Source organism: Suncus etruscus, chromosome X, assembly GCF_024139225.1.
Source record: "Suncus etruscus isolate mSunEtr1 chromosome X, mSunEtr1.pri.cur, whole genome shotgun sequence".
In the NCBI taxonomy this organism is placed as follows: domain Eukaryota; kingdom Metazoa; phylum Chordata; class Mammalia; order Eulipotyphla; family Soricidae; genus Suncus; species Suncus etruscus.
In genome coordinates, this window is record NC_064868.1 from 56,229,206 (window position 1) to 56,248,460 (window position 19,255).

Consider the following 19,255-nt stretch of genomic DNA (forward strand, 5'->3'; position numbering starts at 1 on the left):
AAACATTATTTTAAAAATTACATTATCATAGATTTGCACTTTTCTAATAAGTAATATAATTCCTATTCTTTTAAATTTTGGTCTATACCCACGGGTGCTTGGGCATGGTTGCCTCCTGTGAAGGGCTCCAGCCGATCTTCAGGTGTTTTAAGAACTCTGCCAAGCAGATGTGGCATCTTAAATCTAGCAGCCCCTGGTCACAATTAAGTTTTGAAAAAACTATGAAAGAAAAAACATGTGTATATGACAGAATATGTATCCCAATAAAATTGCTTAACAACAAATTAAACTTAACAACTGAATGTGTACTGTCTATTCCTAATGATAGAAAGAGGCAGAACTAGGAACTTAGCAGAAGAAAAGACAGGCATGGGATGTGGTAATGAGTATATATGGAGCCAGTGGTTGTTCCCATGACAGTATCTTCAAGGGCGGAGAAACCCTGAATCTCTTAGGCCAGGGGAATTCTCTTTCTTCCCCAATACTTTCTGTGCCTATGCAAAAAAAAAAAAAAGGTGGGGGAACACCAAATCCTGCCACAGCAGCACTCCCTCTTTTTTGTTTTGTTTTGTTTTGTTTTGTTTGTTTTTGATATTATTTTCCTTCTCTTTTCCACTTTTTTCTTTCTTTTTCACTCTTGTGATTATTTGGTGATTTTTTTTTTCTGGGTGCATTTTTTCTTCTTTTTTTGGTAGTTGCTACCAAATTTTTCCTTCTCTCTTATCCTTTTTATCTCCAACAGAATTACATAACTTGAATCATTCTGCCTCATAAATTGGGGGGGGAGAATGATACCAGGGCCAGTCATATGAACATGTAGTGGAAATCAAAAATGATCAGACTTGAATCCAAAGTCAATGACAAGAGAATAGATACCCAATCTACAACAAGCTGTAAAGTGGAGACCAGTTACACTAGTGTTCTGGGGGTCAAGGAGGGAGATATGGGATGCATGCTGGGAACAGGGGTGGAGGGAGGACAAGACTGGTGGTGGGAATGCCCCTGATTCATTGTCACTATGTACCTTAAATATTACTGTGAAAGATTTGTAATGCACTTTGGTCACAATAAAAATTTATTTAAAAAAAAAGACAGGCAGAAAGTTTCCCTTTTAGGCAGAGGTTGCTTCCAACTTTTTTATTAAATTAATTTTTTAAATATCTTTAAATACTGTGATTACAAATATGCTTGTAGTTGGGTTTCAGTCATGTAAAGAACACCCCCCTTCACTAGTGCAACATTCCCATCACCAATTGCTCCCAACTTTCTTTTTTTAATGATAATGTTTTATGGTAGAATATTATTTCTATTCTTTTTTAATATAATTTTATTTTGATTGTAGTGTCAACATATTGTTGACAATAATATTATGGGTACATATTTACATAAAATCAGGGGGGTTCCTATCACTGATTAGTCCTCCCTACACCTCTGTGTTCATCCTACCTCCCATATCTTCCTCCCTCACCCTTGGGGCTGTGAGAATATGTGTACCTAGCTTACTACTTAGAAGTCTTGGTCTTGGTGCCTCACTTATTTCCCCCTCGAACTGGGAGGAAGGACTACCTAGTTCAAGTTATGTGGTTTTATTTGAAGAAGAGAAAAGTAGTAAACTGGGGTAAAAGTCTAATATGCTGAAAATGGGCAGAATCCTTCCTTCTAGAGGCTCTCATCGTTGGTTTGAGAGATGAAGGAGAAAAATAAGGTAAAATATCCCAATAGTACAAAAAGAATTGTCAAATATCTAGTGAGCACTCCAGTGATAACGATAGGCACCACAAAAAAAGCCATGGTCTTGAGTTAAAAAACATGGCGGAGCACCTAAAGGAAGAAAAAAGAAGAAAAAAAAAACAATATAAATATAAATGGGGACAACAACTTCAATAACCACACCAAAACAAAGAAATCGACAAAAAGTAGATAGGTAAATAAAAATAAAAATAATAATAATAAATGAAGAAAAAATATATAAAAAATGTTTTGTGCTTTTTGCCTTTTTCCCCCCTCCTGCACTGGCACAGTAAATATTGGGGTCATTCGAAAAGGAATTCACTTGGCCTAAGCGCTATGGGGTTTCTCCACCCTTGGGTATATTGTCACGGGATTAACTATAGACTCCGTTCAGGTTCATTTACTCTACCAGTGGTGCTTTCGTGGTGTTTGGAAACATCCTGCTCCATCCTGGGTGATGAGATAAGACCTCTGTATCTAGAGATCTCAGTATCTGCACAGGTCCTGGGATGGGACTAATGATGAAGTCTTTCTTTGTGGTTCTAGAAGTTCTGTTCCCTTAGTGTCATTTTAATTCATCTTTTGTAGTTGGTGGTCTTGGTCTTTGCACTGATCCTAGGATGGAACCTAGGATAGCGTCTTTTCATTGTGTTTCCAGAAGCCCCATTTCGTTGCAATTGTCTCTGCCAGACCTTTGGGACTGGGGATTATGGTTGTTGTGCGGGTCGTATTTCAAACCCTATTAAATTTTTTTTGGTTTTTGGGCCACACCCGGCGATGCTCAGGGGTTACTCCTGGCTGTCTGCTCAGAAATAGCTCCTCGCAGGCACGGGGGACCATATGGGACACCGGGATTCGAACCAACCACCTTTGGTCCTGGATCGGCTGCTTGCAAGGCAAACACCGCTGTGCTATCTCTCCGGGCCCTCTATATGTTTCTTGACCCTTTATCAAAGACTAATTGGTAGTATGTCTAAGGAACATTCTCTGAATACTCAAGTCTGTTCCATTTATCTGCTGGTCTGTGTTTATTCCAATACCATGCTGTTTTAATACCTTTGTAGTACAATTTAAAGTTGGGAAAAGTGATGCTTACCATCTTCTTTTTCCTAATGGTTTCTCTAGATATTTGCGGGTGTTTATTGTTCCAAATGAAATTCAGGAGTGTTTGATCTACTTTTTTTTTAAGAATGTCATGGGTTTCCTTAGAGGAATTGCATTACATCTGTACTATATTTTGTGGAGTAGTGCCATTTTAATGGTGTTAATCCTTTTAATCCATGAAGTGTATGTGTCTTTATTTCCTTGTGTCTTTTATTTATTGAAGCAGTGTTTTGTAGTTTACTTTGTATAGGTTCTTCAACTCTTTACTAAAGTTGACTCCAAGTTAATTGAGGTTTTGTGGCACTAATGTCAAAGGGATTTTTTTTTTTTTTTTTTTGGTTTTTGGGCCACACCCGGTAACGCTCAGGGGTTACTCCTGGCTATGCGCTCAGAAGTCGCTCCTGGCTTGGGGGACCATATGGGACGCCGGGGGATCGAACCGCGGTCTGTCTCCTAGGCTAGCGCAGGTAAGGCAGGCACCTTACCTCCAGCGCCACCGCCCGGCCCCAAAGGGATTGTTTTTAATGGCAATTTTTTCTCTATCATTATTTGTGTATATGGATGCCATTGATTTTTGCGTGATAATTTTGTAGCCTGCAACCTTACTATATGAATCTATTGTGATAGAAGCTTTTTTATAATCTTTAGGGTTTTCTAAATATAGTATCATGTCATCTGCAAATAGTGAGAGCTTGACTTCTCCCTTTCCTGATTGGTTGCCCTTGATATATTTTTTTCTTATCTAATTTCTTTGGAAGTACTTCCAGTATTATGATGAGTAGGAGTGGTGAGTGGTCAGCCTTGTCTTGTACCAGATTTTGGAAGAAAGGCTTTTACTTTATCTCCATTGAGAATAATATTTGCCATTGGCTTGTTGTTGATGGCCTTGACTATATTGAGAAAAGTTTCTTCCATTTTCATCTTGTTGAGATTTTTTTTATCATGAACAAGTGTTGAAACTTATCAAATGATCACTCTGCATTCCCTCTCTCTGGCTCTAGTGATATGATCACTATTTATTTTTTCTTTTGTTGATATAGTATACTATATTGATTGATTTATGTATGCTAAGCCATCTTTGCATTCCTGGAATGAAACCTATTGGTCATGGTATTTGATCTTCTTGATGGATTCTATTTTTTAGGATTTTGTTGAGGATCTTTGCATCTGTGTTCATCAAGGATATTGGTCTGTAGTTTTCTTGTTTTGTTTTTTATTTCAGCAACTTTGTCACGTTTTCATAGCAGGATGATATTAGCTTCATAAAAACTATTTGGGAGTGTTTCTGTTTCTTCAATTTACTGAAAGGGCCTGAAAAGGTTTGGTAGTAGTTCCTGTTGAAAGGTTTGAAAGAATTTGTTATTAAATCCATCATGGCCTGAGCTTTTGTGTTTGGGAAGAATTTTGATTTCCATTTTAATTTCCTCAATAATTATGGGTCTGTTTAGATACCCTAGATCATCCTAATTCAACCATAGAATATTATGAAGTCCAAGAATTTATTCACTTCTTCCAGAGTTTCATGTTTTATGGCATATTCTCTCAAAGTAGTCTCTGATTATTTTTTGAATCTCTATAGTATCTGTAGTGATTTACCCCTTTTCATTTCTAATTTGATTTAGTAAGTTTCTCACCCTTTCTATGTAAATTTTACTGGTGATTTATCAATCCTGTTTATTTTTTCAAAGAACCAACTTTTGCTTGTGTTGCTCTTTTGGATTATTTTTTGGACTTCCACTTCATTGATTTCAGATCTAAGACTTGTTATTTCTTTCTACCTAACCATTTTTGGTTACTTTGTTCATCATTTTCTAATTTTAAAAGACGTTATTAAGTTATTTATGTAGAACACATCTTCCTTCCTGATGTGTGCTTTCAGAGTTATACATTTTCATCTAGTACTGCTTTTGCTGATAATTTCTGTCTACATTTGCAGTTGTTTTCAGGCATGTTTTGATTTCACCTCTGACCAACTAGGTGTTCAGTAATGAGCTGTATAATTTCTCATGTTTCTTTTGAGTATTTTTTATATTTTTATTCTATTTTTATCTTTTTTCATTTCAGTATTTTTTGCATTGTCTGATGATTTGCTCTTTTCCATTGCCTTTTGTTGTATCAAGTTTTTATGCATCTCATCTTCCAGCTCATTACTCGTTTTTTTAATTAAGGTTTTCACTTCACCTATCAAGATTTTTCAGTCCCATTATTTTACTTTGAAGTTTTTTTTTCATTTCTATTTTTATATTTTCTCAGTTATTATTTGTGTTTCGTTCAGCTCAATTTATGATTTCCTTGAGTTCTATGGATTTCCTCCATAGTTCTTCTCTAAATTCCTTATCTGAGAGGCTAAAGAGGTGGTTGGCACTTTTCGGGTCATCAGAGCTGCCATCTTTATTCTGTATGCATGGTGTTAGCCTATGTTGTTTCCTTATTGTCACACTTGTATCGTGATGTTTTCTACAATTTGTGCTGAGGTTCATTAACTAGAAGATGTGCATGTCTGTAAAGTGAAGTGGAGTGACTGTGCTCCTCTGTCTCCACCCTTCAGCTCTCCTTTTTTGACATGTCCTTAAGGATGTTTTCTGTTGCCATATTCTCAGGAGCTGTTCTGGGTAGGGTGGTTCATGGCTGCCTCACAGAGCAGTGCATAGGCCATTTTAAATATCTCCTGTGTGCCAAGTCACTAGGTAGGAATCAGTCTCTGCCCTTTGTGTGTGGAGACAGCTCACTTCTGCTGATGTGCACTCAGGAGATGTTTTCTGTTGCTGTACCCTTAGGAGCTATTCTGGGTATGATGGTTCTTGTCCCCCTCACAGAGCAGAGCATAGGCTGTTTAAAATGTCTCCCATGTGCCAAAGTACTCAGAACATTCAGCTCTGCCCTTTGTGTGTAGAGACAGCTCATCTCTGCTGACATGCAGTCAGGGGATGTTTACTTTTGCTGTACCCCCAGGAGCTCTTCTGGGTAGGGTAGCTTATGGCTGCCTCATAGAGCAGAGCAGAGCAGAGGCAAAAGTTCAAAAATGTCTCCTGTGTGTCACAGCACTCAGCAGGAATCCTATGTCAGGATTTGAAATTAGTATCACTTTTTTTGGGGGGCCACACCCGTTTGATGCTCAGGGGTTACTCCTGGCTAAGCACTCAGAAATCGCCCCTGACTTGGGGGGGACCATATGGGATGCCGGGGGATCGAACCGCGGTCCTTCCTTGGCTAGCGTTTGCAAGGCACACACCTTACCTCTAGCACCACCTCACCGGCCCCAATTAGTATCACTTTTATCCAATGATTGCCTTTTAGCCTAGTATTCTTCTTGCTATAATCATGTATCACTTGTTTAGTTTTTCTTAGTCTAACACTGAGGAGGATGGAAATGAGTAAATCATTATTTATGTGACTTTTGTGTCTTGGAGTTTATGATTAACCATTCTCCAACTTTTACACCTCTAGGTTCCTTTTAAATACAGTGGTGATTCCTGTGAGATTGTTAAAAGATTCATGCCTTAACCAAAATTGCAATAAAACAAATAGTGTGTTGATTACAATCTCAAAAGGTGCTTTGTGTACTCTCAACTGATCTGGTGTGATGTGATGACACTGGCAGAACTGGCAGTGATTTGACTCTCAACTTAAGAGAGAAGTTAGAGGGCAATGTGCTAACCCTATGTTCATCTCTCCTTGGTCTTGTTTTGATTTTATTTATCTTTTTCTACAGACTGACTCCAAAGATAGGCTTCCCATGGAGTGAAATCAGGAATATCTCTTTCAATGATAAGAAATTTGTCATCAAACCTATTGACAAAAAATCTCCAGTAAGTAACACTTTTTACTGGCCAAGACATGGAAAATACATCGTTAGACTGGGGTTAGATGAGGAATATTAGGTCATTTTATTTTTTTTCTCTTTTCTTGCTATTTTGTTTTGTGGGCAAATGGGAATAGAAAAAAGTAGGTTGGTTATCAAAGATATGGTGATGCCCAGAAATGTTCAGGAAGTATCTTATACTGGGTGCCACTTTGGTCTTAGGATAAGCACATATGAGAAAAAGACACAAAAACTAAAGACTGCTGTCCTGTCTGGGGCTCTGAATATGAAGCTATTTTTATCTATTGGACATACTGGAGAACTGTCTTATCTATTGAAAATTTTACGTTCCAGAAAGTGGAGAGTGAGAAGTCCATATCCAAAGTAAATACTTCACTGATACTTCATTATTTATTTTTTTATTTTTTACAAGTTTTTCACAGTTGTACAGTTAATTAGGGTCTTTCCCACCACCAGTGTTGACCTCCCTCCACCATAGTTCTCAGCAGGCATCCCGTACCTCCAACCCTCAGCCCCCTAGTCTGCTAGAGTAACAGGTCCATTTTGAATATAGGTTGTTATAGTTGGGTCTCTTGATTCTACTAACGTTGACATTAGTTTGAGTATTTTGGGCTGACCATTTTTTATTTCCACTCTATGTTCCTTGGACCATTTGGCCCTTTGGGTACCATCCACATTTTCCCCTTTTCTCAATTTGTAGGGAAACATATAAATGTGAGACAGAACCAGATGATTCATGTTCTATGGTTCTGTTAAAAAAAAGGTGGGGGCCCCTATCTAGATGCTATAAATATAAATAAAATTGAAAGAAAAAATGGGGGGAGCAGATGTGGCAAGTTTTATTCTTTTTTTGCATAGGTACAGTAAATATTGAGGAAATTAGAAAGAAAATATCATTGGCCTAAGAGATACAGGGTGCTTCTTCCCTTGAGGCATACTGTCATGAGCAGTATGCTCATGGCTCTGGGCATAGGCACATTAAAATGGGAAAATCTTATGTATAGAGAGAAATTCTTATCTAATAGAGGTAAGAACTCATGAATTTTATAATGCAAGGGCACCTTCCACCCTGAACAATTATCATGGGGACCTGACTTAGACCACTTGTGATGGGACATCGACTGCCCAACCCAGATCCCTGGATCCTAACCTTAGAACTGGTACAGTTCCCTGCACCAGCACCACAAACTTGCCTTTTTTTTTTTTTTTTTGGTTTTTGGGCCACACCTGGTGACGTTCAGGGGTTACTCCTGGCTATGTGCTCAGAAGTCGCTCCTGGCTTGGGGGACCATATGGGACACCGGGGGATTGAACTGCGGTCCATCCAAGGCTAGCGCAGGCAAGGCAGGCACCTTACCTCTAGCGCCACCGCCCGGCCCCACAAACTTGCTTTTTTGGTATAACTTTGCTATTGTCTACAAGCCTTCTCTCAGAAATATTCAAGAAAAATAAAATTGTTTGGGTTGCAGTCATTCCTCTAAAGTACTTGTCTCACTTCTCTGATCAGACAGGGAGTAGAATAGAAAATGACAATAGATGTCTTCTCTCTTTTTTTTCATATACCTTATTTTCAACCAGGCTTACTGACAATGTTAATTTCTCATGACATTTCAAATATTTTGCTTAGTCTTGAAGTTTTCAAATATCTCCTGCTTTGTTCTTTTATGTTTCTTCCTTAAACTCATAATAATAGTGTATTTCTATATGCTGCCTCCTTAAAGCCTTAGTAATGATGCCAGGTTGTTACTAGCATCATCAGGTTATAACTAGTGAAACTGATTTTCAGAGAGACAGTTTTCCCAAGAACACACAGTAAAAATAATAGAGTTCAGAATTTTGTTGTTTTGAGGTCACACCAGCTGATAGATCCAGGGGTTACTCCTGAATCTACCATAAGTTTGTCATTGTGGTTCTTATGGGACCATATTGGTGATTGAACCCAGATGGCTGCTTGCAAGGCAAGTTCTATACAAAGCATACTATTGCTCTGGCCATGGTAGGAAATGACCTGGATCATTTGTATCTTCTATTAAAACTTCAAGTTATATGAGATGGTATAATTTTCAGTTCAGTAACAGAGGAATTTATATAGTTAGCCATCAACTGATGACCTTTGTCCAATGGTAAGTGTGGTGGCAAATTAAAAACATATTTTCATGTGTGTGAGTGTGTGCTACTGGAGTTATCTTCGATCAAAAAGTAGCAATGCCAGCTGAGATCAGGTCTTACTTAAAAATAATCAGGATGATTTATGTTTGAGAGAAATATGTATTTGTGTATATATAATAATACAGGTTATAAATATATATTTATATATTAATTTAAATATGTATTTAATTTAAAATTTATATATAAATATATATTTAAACTTAAAATACATTTAAATATATATTTAAAACCTGTATTATTCCATAAAAGATTTAAGGGTCTGCTTCTAGGATAAGATTACAGAAATAGTCTAATCATTCATATTATATTCAATAGACTATTTAAATAGGGAACTTTTGGGTCATAGTTGGTGATGCTACTGCTGGGTATGATGTCAGAGGTCACTAATGGCAGTGCTTAGAGGAGAATATGGTGGTGCTAGGAATTCCAAGACAAGCACCTATATCTCTCGCTAATCTCACCAGAGTAATATGCAAGGCTCATTGTTACTCTAAGAGAGTACCCTAATATTTAACAAAAACACTAGTTATTATAAAAGTTATTTTTGATCTTTTAATTGGAACTATGTCATGGTGATTAAGTTAAACAATTTATAAAATATAATAACATAAAAATAGAGTGGAGGTGAGGAGGAAACAAGACAGATTAAAAGCATCAGGGAGGGGGCCGGGCGGTGGCGCTAAAGGTAAGGTGCCTGCCTTGCCTGCGCTTGGACGGACCGCGGTTCGATCCCCCGGTGTCCCATATGGTCCCCCAAGCCAGGAGCAACTTCTGAGCACATAGCCAGGAGTAACCCCTGAGCATTACCGGGTGTGGCCCAAAAAAAAAACAAACAAAAAAAAAGCATCAGGGAACCAAAAATAAAGTTATTTATAGTTGAGTTTCAGGCATACATTATTTCAACATCAAGGTCAAGAGTATATCAATATATATATATAAGGTATATCAGTAGTGTTAAGGAATGATAAGCTAAATATTCAAGCCTTGAGTCAACAAAACTGAAATCATGAGACCCAAACTTAACAAAAAACCTTTAAAAGTTTCATGAAAAGATATCAGGCTGGGGATGGGTTGAATCCGGGAACACTGGTGGAGGGAAATTGGACACTGGTGCTGGGATTAGTGGTGGAATATTGTAGGTCTGAAATTCAGCTATGAATAACTTTGTAAACCATGGTAAATTATAACTTGTTTTTATTAAAAAGTCTTTCCAGTGCCTTTGGAATTAGATTTTCAGAGGACCTTTATTTCTGTGTGAAAATTATTTCTGTTTCTGGTTTCTTACCAGGACTTTGTATTCTATGTTCCACGACTTCGGATTAACAAGCGGATCTTGGCCTTGTGCATGGGGAACCATGAGCTGTACATGCGACGCCGCAAACCTGACACAATTGAGGTGCAGCAGATGAAGGCACAAGCCCGGGAGGAGAAGCACCAAAAACAGATGGAGCGGTATGTGCTGCAGAATTCGGACAGGGACAAAAGTCAGGGCAAAGGGGTTTCTCAGAAGACTGCTATACAGGACATAAAGTTGTTGGAAATAGCAAAGTGTATATCTCTTTGATTAAGACTTATGCACTCTTATCTCAAGTAAGAAGGGGATTTAAAATAATTAAGAGTTTTATACTGGTGGTGGGATTGATACTGAAACATCTTACATATAAATCTCAGCTATGAATAACTTTGTAAATCAAAGCACTATGATAAAAATGGAAAAAAGTACTGATAATGTCTTCAGTATTCAACTCTAGCAGTCAATAACTGTTCTTCAGATAGCCTTAATTGACACTGTTGTAAAGGGAATATGAAAGATTTAGAAGTATACTTCCTGGAACTTTCTAAAATATTCTGCATTAAGTTACCTGAACACATTAGGCAGATGTCAGTGTAACTCAATAAATATAATTATATCAGAAGTTTTATGGGGGAATGACAAGTGCCTAAAAGCAATAGAAATTAAGATCAGGAGAATTGGTCTTTAGTAGGAAGCTTGCCACTCGCCACTGAGGCATCCTAGGGGTTGGAAGGTATACTGGGGGGCATTGTAGGTCATGGCAAAAGTATGGGTTTGGTAAAAATTATGTCTAAAATTCAATCCCATATATATTTTTTTCAATATACTTGATGCCACTGGGCTTTATTTTTTAATCTGTCTTTTATACAGTGAAATACACAAAAGTTCATTTAGTTGTGATACAAACACACACTGTGCTGAAAATATAAGTTGCCAGGTGATATCACTTATTATTTATTTTTGCCTTATGATGCATGCCTATTTTCCACTTTTTTATTTCATTGTTGAGAGGGCCCCAAGTTGTGTTCAGAGACTCAAGACAGAATCACATATATTTTAACTTTGTAATTCATTGTTATTCAGTTAAAATTAAAAATAAATACATTAAAAGTATTATAATTTCAATTAACTGTTGACTCTATAGAAATGTAATATTTTATTAAGGTACCACAACTTCTAAAGTTATTTATAGTTGAGTTTCAAGCATACAGTATCCTGATACCAACTCCTCTACCTGTAGCAACTTCCTTTCAACATTGCTTTTATATTCCCTTTTACTTCTGAGCTTGCCTCTTTGACAGGCACATTTTTAAATTTGTTTGATATAGTTTGAGTCTCAAGCTTACAGTGTTGGGTTATTTTAATGAAGCTGGACATAGTCTTTAGAATTTTTCCTATAAAACAATTGTACATTAGAATTCCTTGCAAAATTCGTTCAATGGCATATGCCCCAAGTCCCATATTACATAATAATTTGTTAAAAGGTCAAAATTAGAAATGAATTTCCACTTTGTTTATTCAGAAACTATACCTTAAAATCCTAGGTGGTCATTTCTCTAAAGAAGATAAAAGAATATTTAGAAGGTACAGAAAAACACCAGTAGTCATTAGGGGAGTGAAAATCACAAAGTAACTGTGGTACTACCTCACATTAAAAATATAATATAATTAAAACAGAAACAACTACAAACAACTACTGTTAAGAATGTGGAGTAATGGGAACTTGTGGACAAATATAAATTAGTTCAACTACATTGGAAAAGAGTTTAGTAGTTCCTCAAAAATGTTAAATATATTGGGGGCCAGAAAGATAGCATGGAGGTAAGGCATTTACCTTGCATGCAGGACAGTGGTTCGAATCCCGGCATCCCATATGGTCCCTGAACCTGTCAGGAGTGATTTCTGAGCATAGAGCCAGAAGTAGCCCCTGAGCGTTGCTGGCTGTGACCAAAAAATGTTAAATATAGAATTCTATTTTTATATATAATCAAAATGATTAAGAATAGAGCTTTACCATTCTTTGACCTGTGCAGATACTAAAATCTCTATATCCAGAGGACTGATTTTATCATCCATGACGTAGCAGATGTCTTCCATACACCACAAAAGGACCTAGGGGAGAGTAAATGAGCATGCAAGGAGTCTGTAGTTATTTCCATGACAATATACTTCAAGGGCGGAGAAACCCTGTATCTCTTAGGCCAAGGGAATTCTCTCTCTAATTTCCCCAATATTTACTGTGCCTTTGCAGAAAAGAAAAAAAAGCAGCACAAAATAAATTGATTTTATTTAAACACCTTGATTACATACATGATTGTGTTTGGGTTTCAGTAATAAAAGAAACACCACCCATCACCAGTGCAACATTCCCATCACCCATGTCCCAAATCTCCCTCCTCCCCACCCGACCCCCGCCTGTACTCTAGACAGGCTCTGCATTTCCCTCATACATTCTCAATATTAGGACAGTTCAAAATGTAGTTATTTCTCTAACTAAACTCATCACTCTTTGTGGTGAGCTTCCTGAGGTGAGCTGGAACTTCCAGCTCTTTTCTCTTTTGTGTCTGAAATTTATTATTGCAAGAATGTCTTTCATTTTTCTTAAAACCCATAAATGAGTGAGACCATTCTGCGTTTTTCTCTCTCTCTCTGACTTATTTCACTCAGCATAATAGATTCTGTGTACATCCATGTATAGGAAAATTTCATGACTTCATCTCTCCTGACAGCTGCATAATATTCCATTGTGTATATGTACCACAGTTTCTTTAGCCATTTGTCTGTTGAAGGGCATCTTGGTTGTTTCCAGAGTCTTGCTATGGTAAATAGTGCTGCAATGAATATAGGTGTAAGGAAGGGATTTTTGTATTGTATTTTTGTGTTCTTAGGGTATATTCCTAGGAGTGGTATAGCTGGATTGTATGGGAGCTCGATTTCCAGTTTTTGGAGGAATCTCCATATTGCTTTCCATAACGGTTGAACTAGACGGCATTCCCACCAGCAGTGGATAAGGGTTCCTTTCTCTCCACATCCCCGACAGCACTGGTTGTTCTCATTCTTTTTGATGTGTGCCATTCTCTGTGGTGTGAGGTGATATCTCATTGTTGTTTTGATTTGCATCTCCCTGATGATTAGTGATGTGGAGCATTTCTTCATGTGTCTTTTGGCCATTTGTATTTCTTCTTTGTCAAAGTGTCTGTTCATTTCTTCTCCCCATTTTTTGATGGGATTAGATGTTTTTTTCTTGTAAATTTCTGTCAGTGCCTTGTATATTTTGGAAATTAGCCCCTTATCTGATGGGTATTGGGTGAATAGTTTCTCCCACTCAGTGGTTGGCTCTTGTATCCTGGGCACTATTTCCTTTGAGGTGCAGAAGCTTCTCAACTTAATATATTCCCATCTGTTAATCTCTGCTGTCACTTGCTTGGAGAGTGCAGTTTCCTCCTTGAAGATGCCTGTAGTCTCAATGTCCTGGAGAGTTTTGCCTATGTGTTGTTCTATATATCTTATGGTTTGGGGTCTGATATCGAGGTCTTTAATCCATTTGGATTTTACCTTCGTACATGATGTTAGCTGGGGGTCTAAGTTTAATTTTTTGCAAGTGGCTAGCCAGTTGTGCCAACACCACTTGTTGAAGAGGCTTTCCTTGCTCCATTTAGGATTTCCTGCTCCTTTATCAAAAATTAGGTGATTGTATGTCTGGGGAACATTTTCTGAGTATTCAAGCCTATTCCACTGATAAAACCACATGATCATATCAATAGATGCAGAGAAAGCATTTGAAAAGGTCCAACACCCATTCTTGATCAAAACTCTCAGCAAGATGGGAATGGAAGGAACCTTTCTCAATATAGTTAAGGCAATCTACCACAAGCCAGTGGCAAATATTATCCTCAATGGAGAAAAATTAAAAGCCTTCCCTCTAAATTCTGGCACAAGACAAGGCTGTCCTCTCTCACCACTCCTATTCAACATAGCACTGGAAGTACTTGCTATAGCGATTAGGCAAGAAAAAGATATCAAGGGAATCCAGATAGGAAAGGAAGAAGTCAAGCTCTCACTGTTTGCAGATGACATGATGCTCTACTTAGAAAACCCTAAAGACTCTACCAAAAAGCTTCTAGAAACAATAGACTCATATAGCAAAGTGGCAGGCTACAAAATTAACACACAAAAATCAATGGCCTTTCTATACACCAATAGTAATAAGGAAGAAATGGACATTAAGAAAACAACCCCATTCACAATAGTGCCACACAAACTCAAATATCTTGGAATGAACTTGACTAAAAATGTGAAGGACCTATACAAAGAAAACTATAAAACTCTGCTCCAAGAAATAAGAGAGGACACGCGGAAATGGAAACACATACCCTGCAGGATTAACATCATCAAAATGGCAATACTGCCGAAGGCATTATACAGATTCAACGCTATCCCTCTAAAGATACCCATGACATTCTTCAAAGAAGTTGATCAGGCACTTTTGAAATTTGTTTGGAACAATAAACACCCTAGAATAGCTAAAGCAATCATTGGGAAAAAGAATATGGGGAGGAATTACTTTCCCCAACTTTAAATTTTACTACAAAGTAATAGTTATCAAAACAGCATGGTATTGAAATAAGGAGAAAATAAATTTTTTATTTGTTTATTTACTATTTTTATTTGGTTTTTGGATTTGTTGTTGTTGTTTTCATTTTTTTTTGCACTCTGTTTTGATTTTACTTCAGGACCGTGGTTATTATGTGGTGCTTGTCTTTAATGCTGTAGTGCTCATTGGATTTTTTGTTTGATTTTTCTTTTGTTGAGAGCCTATAAGGACTCCACCCATTTTTGGCTTGTTTGATTTTTACCCCATTTTATTGCTTTTCTTTTCTTCAAACAGAACTACAAAACTTGAACCATCTTGCTCCACTTCTCAAATTGAGGGGGAAATAATGGAGAGTACCAAGACCAAACAGGTGTATGATCGCTAAGTAGTAATAAAAATGATCAGACTTAAACACCAAATCCTAAACCAACGACAAAAGAATCAATACCCAATCTACAATAAGCTAGGCACAGAGGGGGCCACTTATACTAGCAGCCTGGGGGTTAGGGAGGGGGATATGGGATGCAAGCTGGGAACAGGGATGGAGGGAGGACAACTTTGGTGATGGAAATCCCCTGATTCAATATTAATATGTGCCTAAAATATTACTGTGAAAGATATGTAATCCACTTTGGTCAAAATAAAAATTATTATCATATTAAAAAATAGAGCTTTAAACAAGGAAGTTTACATATATGATCATAGCAGTTCAGTTACAGCTATAAATTATGCAATATGTTCAGTTGTATAGTGAAATAATGATATATTCACCAATGTGGATGAGCCTATAAAATTTATGCTAAGTAAAAGAAATCATATATGATTTCACATATTATATAATTGTATTTATGTGAAATATCCAGAATAAATAAATTTATATAGAGACAGAATGCACATTGGTAGCTTTCCCCCCCCCATCCCAACTCACACATTGGTAGTTATTATGGAACTAAGAGAATGAAAAATAGGGAGAAACTTTAATAAATATGTACTTTTACTTTTTAAATAAGTACCTTTACTTTTACTTTGCAATTAAAGGTGGTGACAATGCAGTTCAGTACTAAATGTCACCAAATTGTTTACTTTTAAATGAATCATCTCATATTACATGAATTTGACCTCAATAAGAGGTTTATATTTGTTTGTTTGTTTTTTTTGCCCACATGCAGCAATTATCTGAGCTTATTTTTAGTGGTCCATAGGACAATATGGAATGCTAGGAATTGAACATGGGCTGGCCACATGAAGGCCCTACCTGCTGTATTTTTGCACTGTTCCTCAAGAAGCTATTTTTATTTATAGCTTCCCCAACCAACATGCTCATTAGGGCTTACTCCTGGTTATGTACTCAGGGATCATTCCTGGTGGGCTTGGAGTTTATATGGGGTGCCAGATTTAAACCCAGGTCACACAAGGCTAGAACCCTACCTTTTATAATATTACTCTAGGCAAATAAGCTATTTTTAAAATGAAGTAATTTTATCCATATCAAGATTTGAAGAGAGCACTGGTCTAGTCGGTGTTCTCATCATAACTAATTTTAGGAGGACTGGACTGGAAAATGTCTCTATGACTATGGAGGTGACTTAAAAGATTGGAGTGCATGCCATGTATGCCTAAATCCTGGGTTTTAATCCTGCCATCACATGGTGCCTGAGCAATTTTTATTACTTACATTTGTAAGTCTCTAGAGGCCTCTGAGTAACACTGAGGTGAACTTTTCCCAAAAAATTGAAAAAAAAAGGAAGAAATAGTTTCACAAGACAGATTTAACAATATGATTCACAGGAACTTGGTCTAAATTCAGGACAAATTTCTTCATATTTGGGGTGATATACAGAATTGGTTTACAGATATACTAGTCTTCATAGTCTATTTGTAACAAGAGTAGGGATGTCATGTATGTAACTGTTTAAGATACAGATGGTGTGCCATTAATTCACTCAATAAATATTTGTTGAGCATGCAAAGTTTAGCAATCCCTGGTGCGATTAAGCTGTTCTTTGACTAGGAATAGAAAAATAAATTTCCTATACTGTAATGAGTTATGGTAAGATATCATATGGTAAAAAATAACAAGGGAGAGAGATGTGGAGAAATATAGACCAAGTATTCTGAGGTCTGAGAGAGAACATATATCTGTTCAAGGGAATAAAGAATGTCTCCATTAAGAGGAAGTATTTCTTATATTTACAATACATATAAGGGAAAAAGGAATTTAGAGACCTTCAGAGGGAAGGCAGAATCAGAGCCTAGCTAATGCCTTAGCCACATACCTTGCCAAACATGAAGCATAGTATCCTTGCATGGAGGCAATACTTATGGGGTATATGATAGATAAGAGTACTGAGAACAATAGCAAAGAAATGGCATGGTTAAATCATTTGGTTAGCTGCAGAGCTAGAATCCAAGTTGGAGCTCCTGATTCTACAGCAGTTGACAGGCCCCGAGTCTATAGATAGCTAAGATGTGGAGATAAAATGTCTCAGAGAGATAGTACAGCAACTAAGGAGTTTGCTTTGACAAACTAGGTTAGAGTCCCCTGATTCCTGAACCCCCTAAGACCCTAGGAATGACACTTGAATATAGAACAAAGAGTAACCCCTGAGCAACACTAGGGGTGGTCTCAAAACAAAACAATAGAAGATGTGTTGTTGTCAAGTGCCCAAGAAAAGATGAGTGGCTAAGAAAACTGTGGATCTATCTACACAATGGAATATTATGCCACTGTTAGGAAAAATGAACTCATGAAATTTGCTTATACATGGAGTGACATGGAGACTGTCATGCAGAGTGAAATAAGTCAGAGGGATATGGCTAAACAGAATAATCTCACTCATTTGTGGGATACAAGAAAAATAAAAGATAGTCTGATAATAATATTCAAAGACAATATAGATAAGAGTCACAAGGACCAGTCCATGGTAGGTAGCTTGCCACAAAGTATGGTGAATGAAGTAGGATAGTGAAAGGTCCACTATGACAATGTTAGTTGGAACTGATCACTCTGAACAAGAACAGGGTGCTGAAAGGGGATAAAGTGATATTTATGGTATCCCTTCACTATCAATAGTGCAAACAGTGTCAAAAAAGAAAAGAGAGAAATAAAATGCCTGCCCCATAGGCAGGCAGGGGAGGGTAGTGGGACGGAAAATGGGGACACTGGTGTCAGGAAATGTGCACTGGTGAAGAGTGATGTACATTCTATGACCGAAACTCAACTTTGAACAATTTTGTATCCATGGTTCTTAAATAAATAATTACATATATTTTATATTTAAAAGATGTGTTTGCCAAATTGTAATCCTCAAATGTATTGAATGGATATGAGTTGAGTGTCCAGTGCCAGGAAACCTTTTATGTGATCTTGCTATCCTTTCTTATTCCTTTCTCTTTATGTAGTGCTGTGCTTGAAAATGAGAAGAAGAAGCGTGAGCTGGCAGAAAGGGAGAAAGAAAAGATTGAGCGTGAAAAGGAAGAACTCATGGAGAAGTTAAAGCAGATTGAGGAACAAACTAAGAAAGCTCAGCAAGGTAAGATGTGGAGTGACTAATGTTGGGGCTTCCCCAAAGTTTGACTATGTTTTGGATATCTTTCTGCCTGAGTTGCAAACTTAAGCCATATGAACTTGTGGTACTGAACAGATGAGGGATAGAGTAATGAGAAGACCAAAAGCATTCTATAAGGTTTTGTGAAGCTTTTTGTGAAGAAATTTCCAGGATGTTTAATGGTATTTTATCTCTGCACACTTTGTTCTTTTATCCCTCTTTACAGAACTGGAGGAGCAGACCCTTAGAGCTCTTGAACTTGAACAGGAGCGGAAGCATGCCCAGAGTGAGGCTGAAAAACTTGCCAAGAAACGTCAGGAAGCTGAACAAGCCAAGGAGGCCCTGTTGCAGGCCTCCCAAGACCAAAAGAAGACCCAGGAACAGCTGGTAAAACTAAAGAATCCGTTGGCTTGGATTGTGGGTTTTGTGTTTAGTCCCTTATTTGAGTACATATATCTCTTCCTACAGGGATTTAATCTATGAGGATATGACTCTATAGGTTTTTAGAGAAAAAAATCTGAGAAGTCACTGCTGTGGTCTTAAAACTTTGCAGTCTTCCTAAAGTCTTACTTTTTGGGGGTTTTGGAACTCACCTGGCTTAGTTTTGGTTCTGAGATTATTCCTACTGATGTTTTGGGTTAACATGAGCAGTTTCAGGGATGAATTGTGGTTAGCTATGTGCAAAGAAAGTGCCTTAATCCCTGTACTATCTCTCTGTCCCTGTCTTTTGTTCTGCAGTTCTAACATTTAGTGGTCTGAATTCATGATCTGACAACAGAAAGGGGAAAAGGGAAATAAGCAAAGAGATTCACACTTGATTGGCTGTCTACTCTGTTAAATACTGTGCTAACCACTTTTCCCCCTTTCCAGCTTTTTCTTTCCAATAACATTACTATAATAACTAATTAACTCATAATACTTTTAACTTGATAATATGCCCAGAGAAGAAATTTAAAACGCCTGCCAATGGTCCTGTAATGGCCAAGTAAGTG

The 19,255-nt window shown here is 37.3% G+C and overlaps 1 protein-coding gene across 1 annotated transcript in view; it reads left to right on the forward strand.

Annotated features, from left to right (window-relative positions):
* MSN (moesin) overlaps positions 1-19,255 on the forward strand; it is a 123,410-nt gene that overhangs the window by 101,487 nt on the left and 2,668 nt on the right. The window contains exons 7-10 of the mRNA XM_049767246.1: positions 6,548-6,644; positions 10,116-10,279; positions 18,118-18,248; positions 18,490-18,650. Coding sequence (XP_049623203.1) covers positions 6,548-6,644; positions 10,116-10,279; positions 18,118-18,248; positions 18,490-18,650 — 553 coding nt within the window. The remainder of the gene's footprint in view (positions 1-6,547; positions 6,645-10,115; positions 10,280-18,117; positions 18,249-18,489; positions 18,651-19,255) is intronic.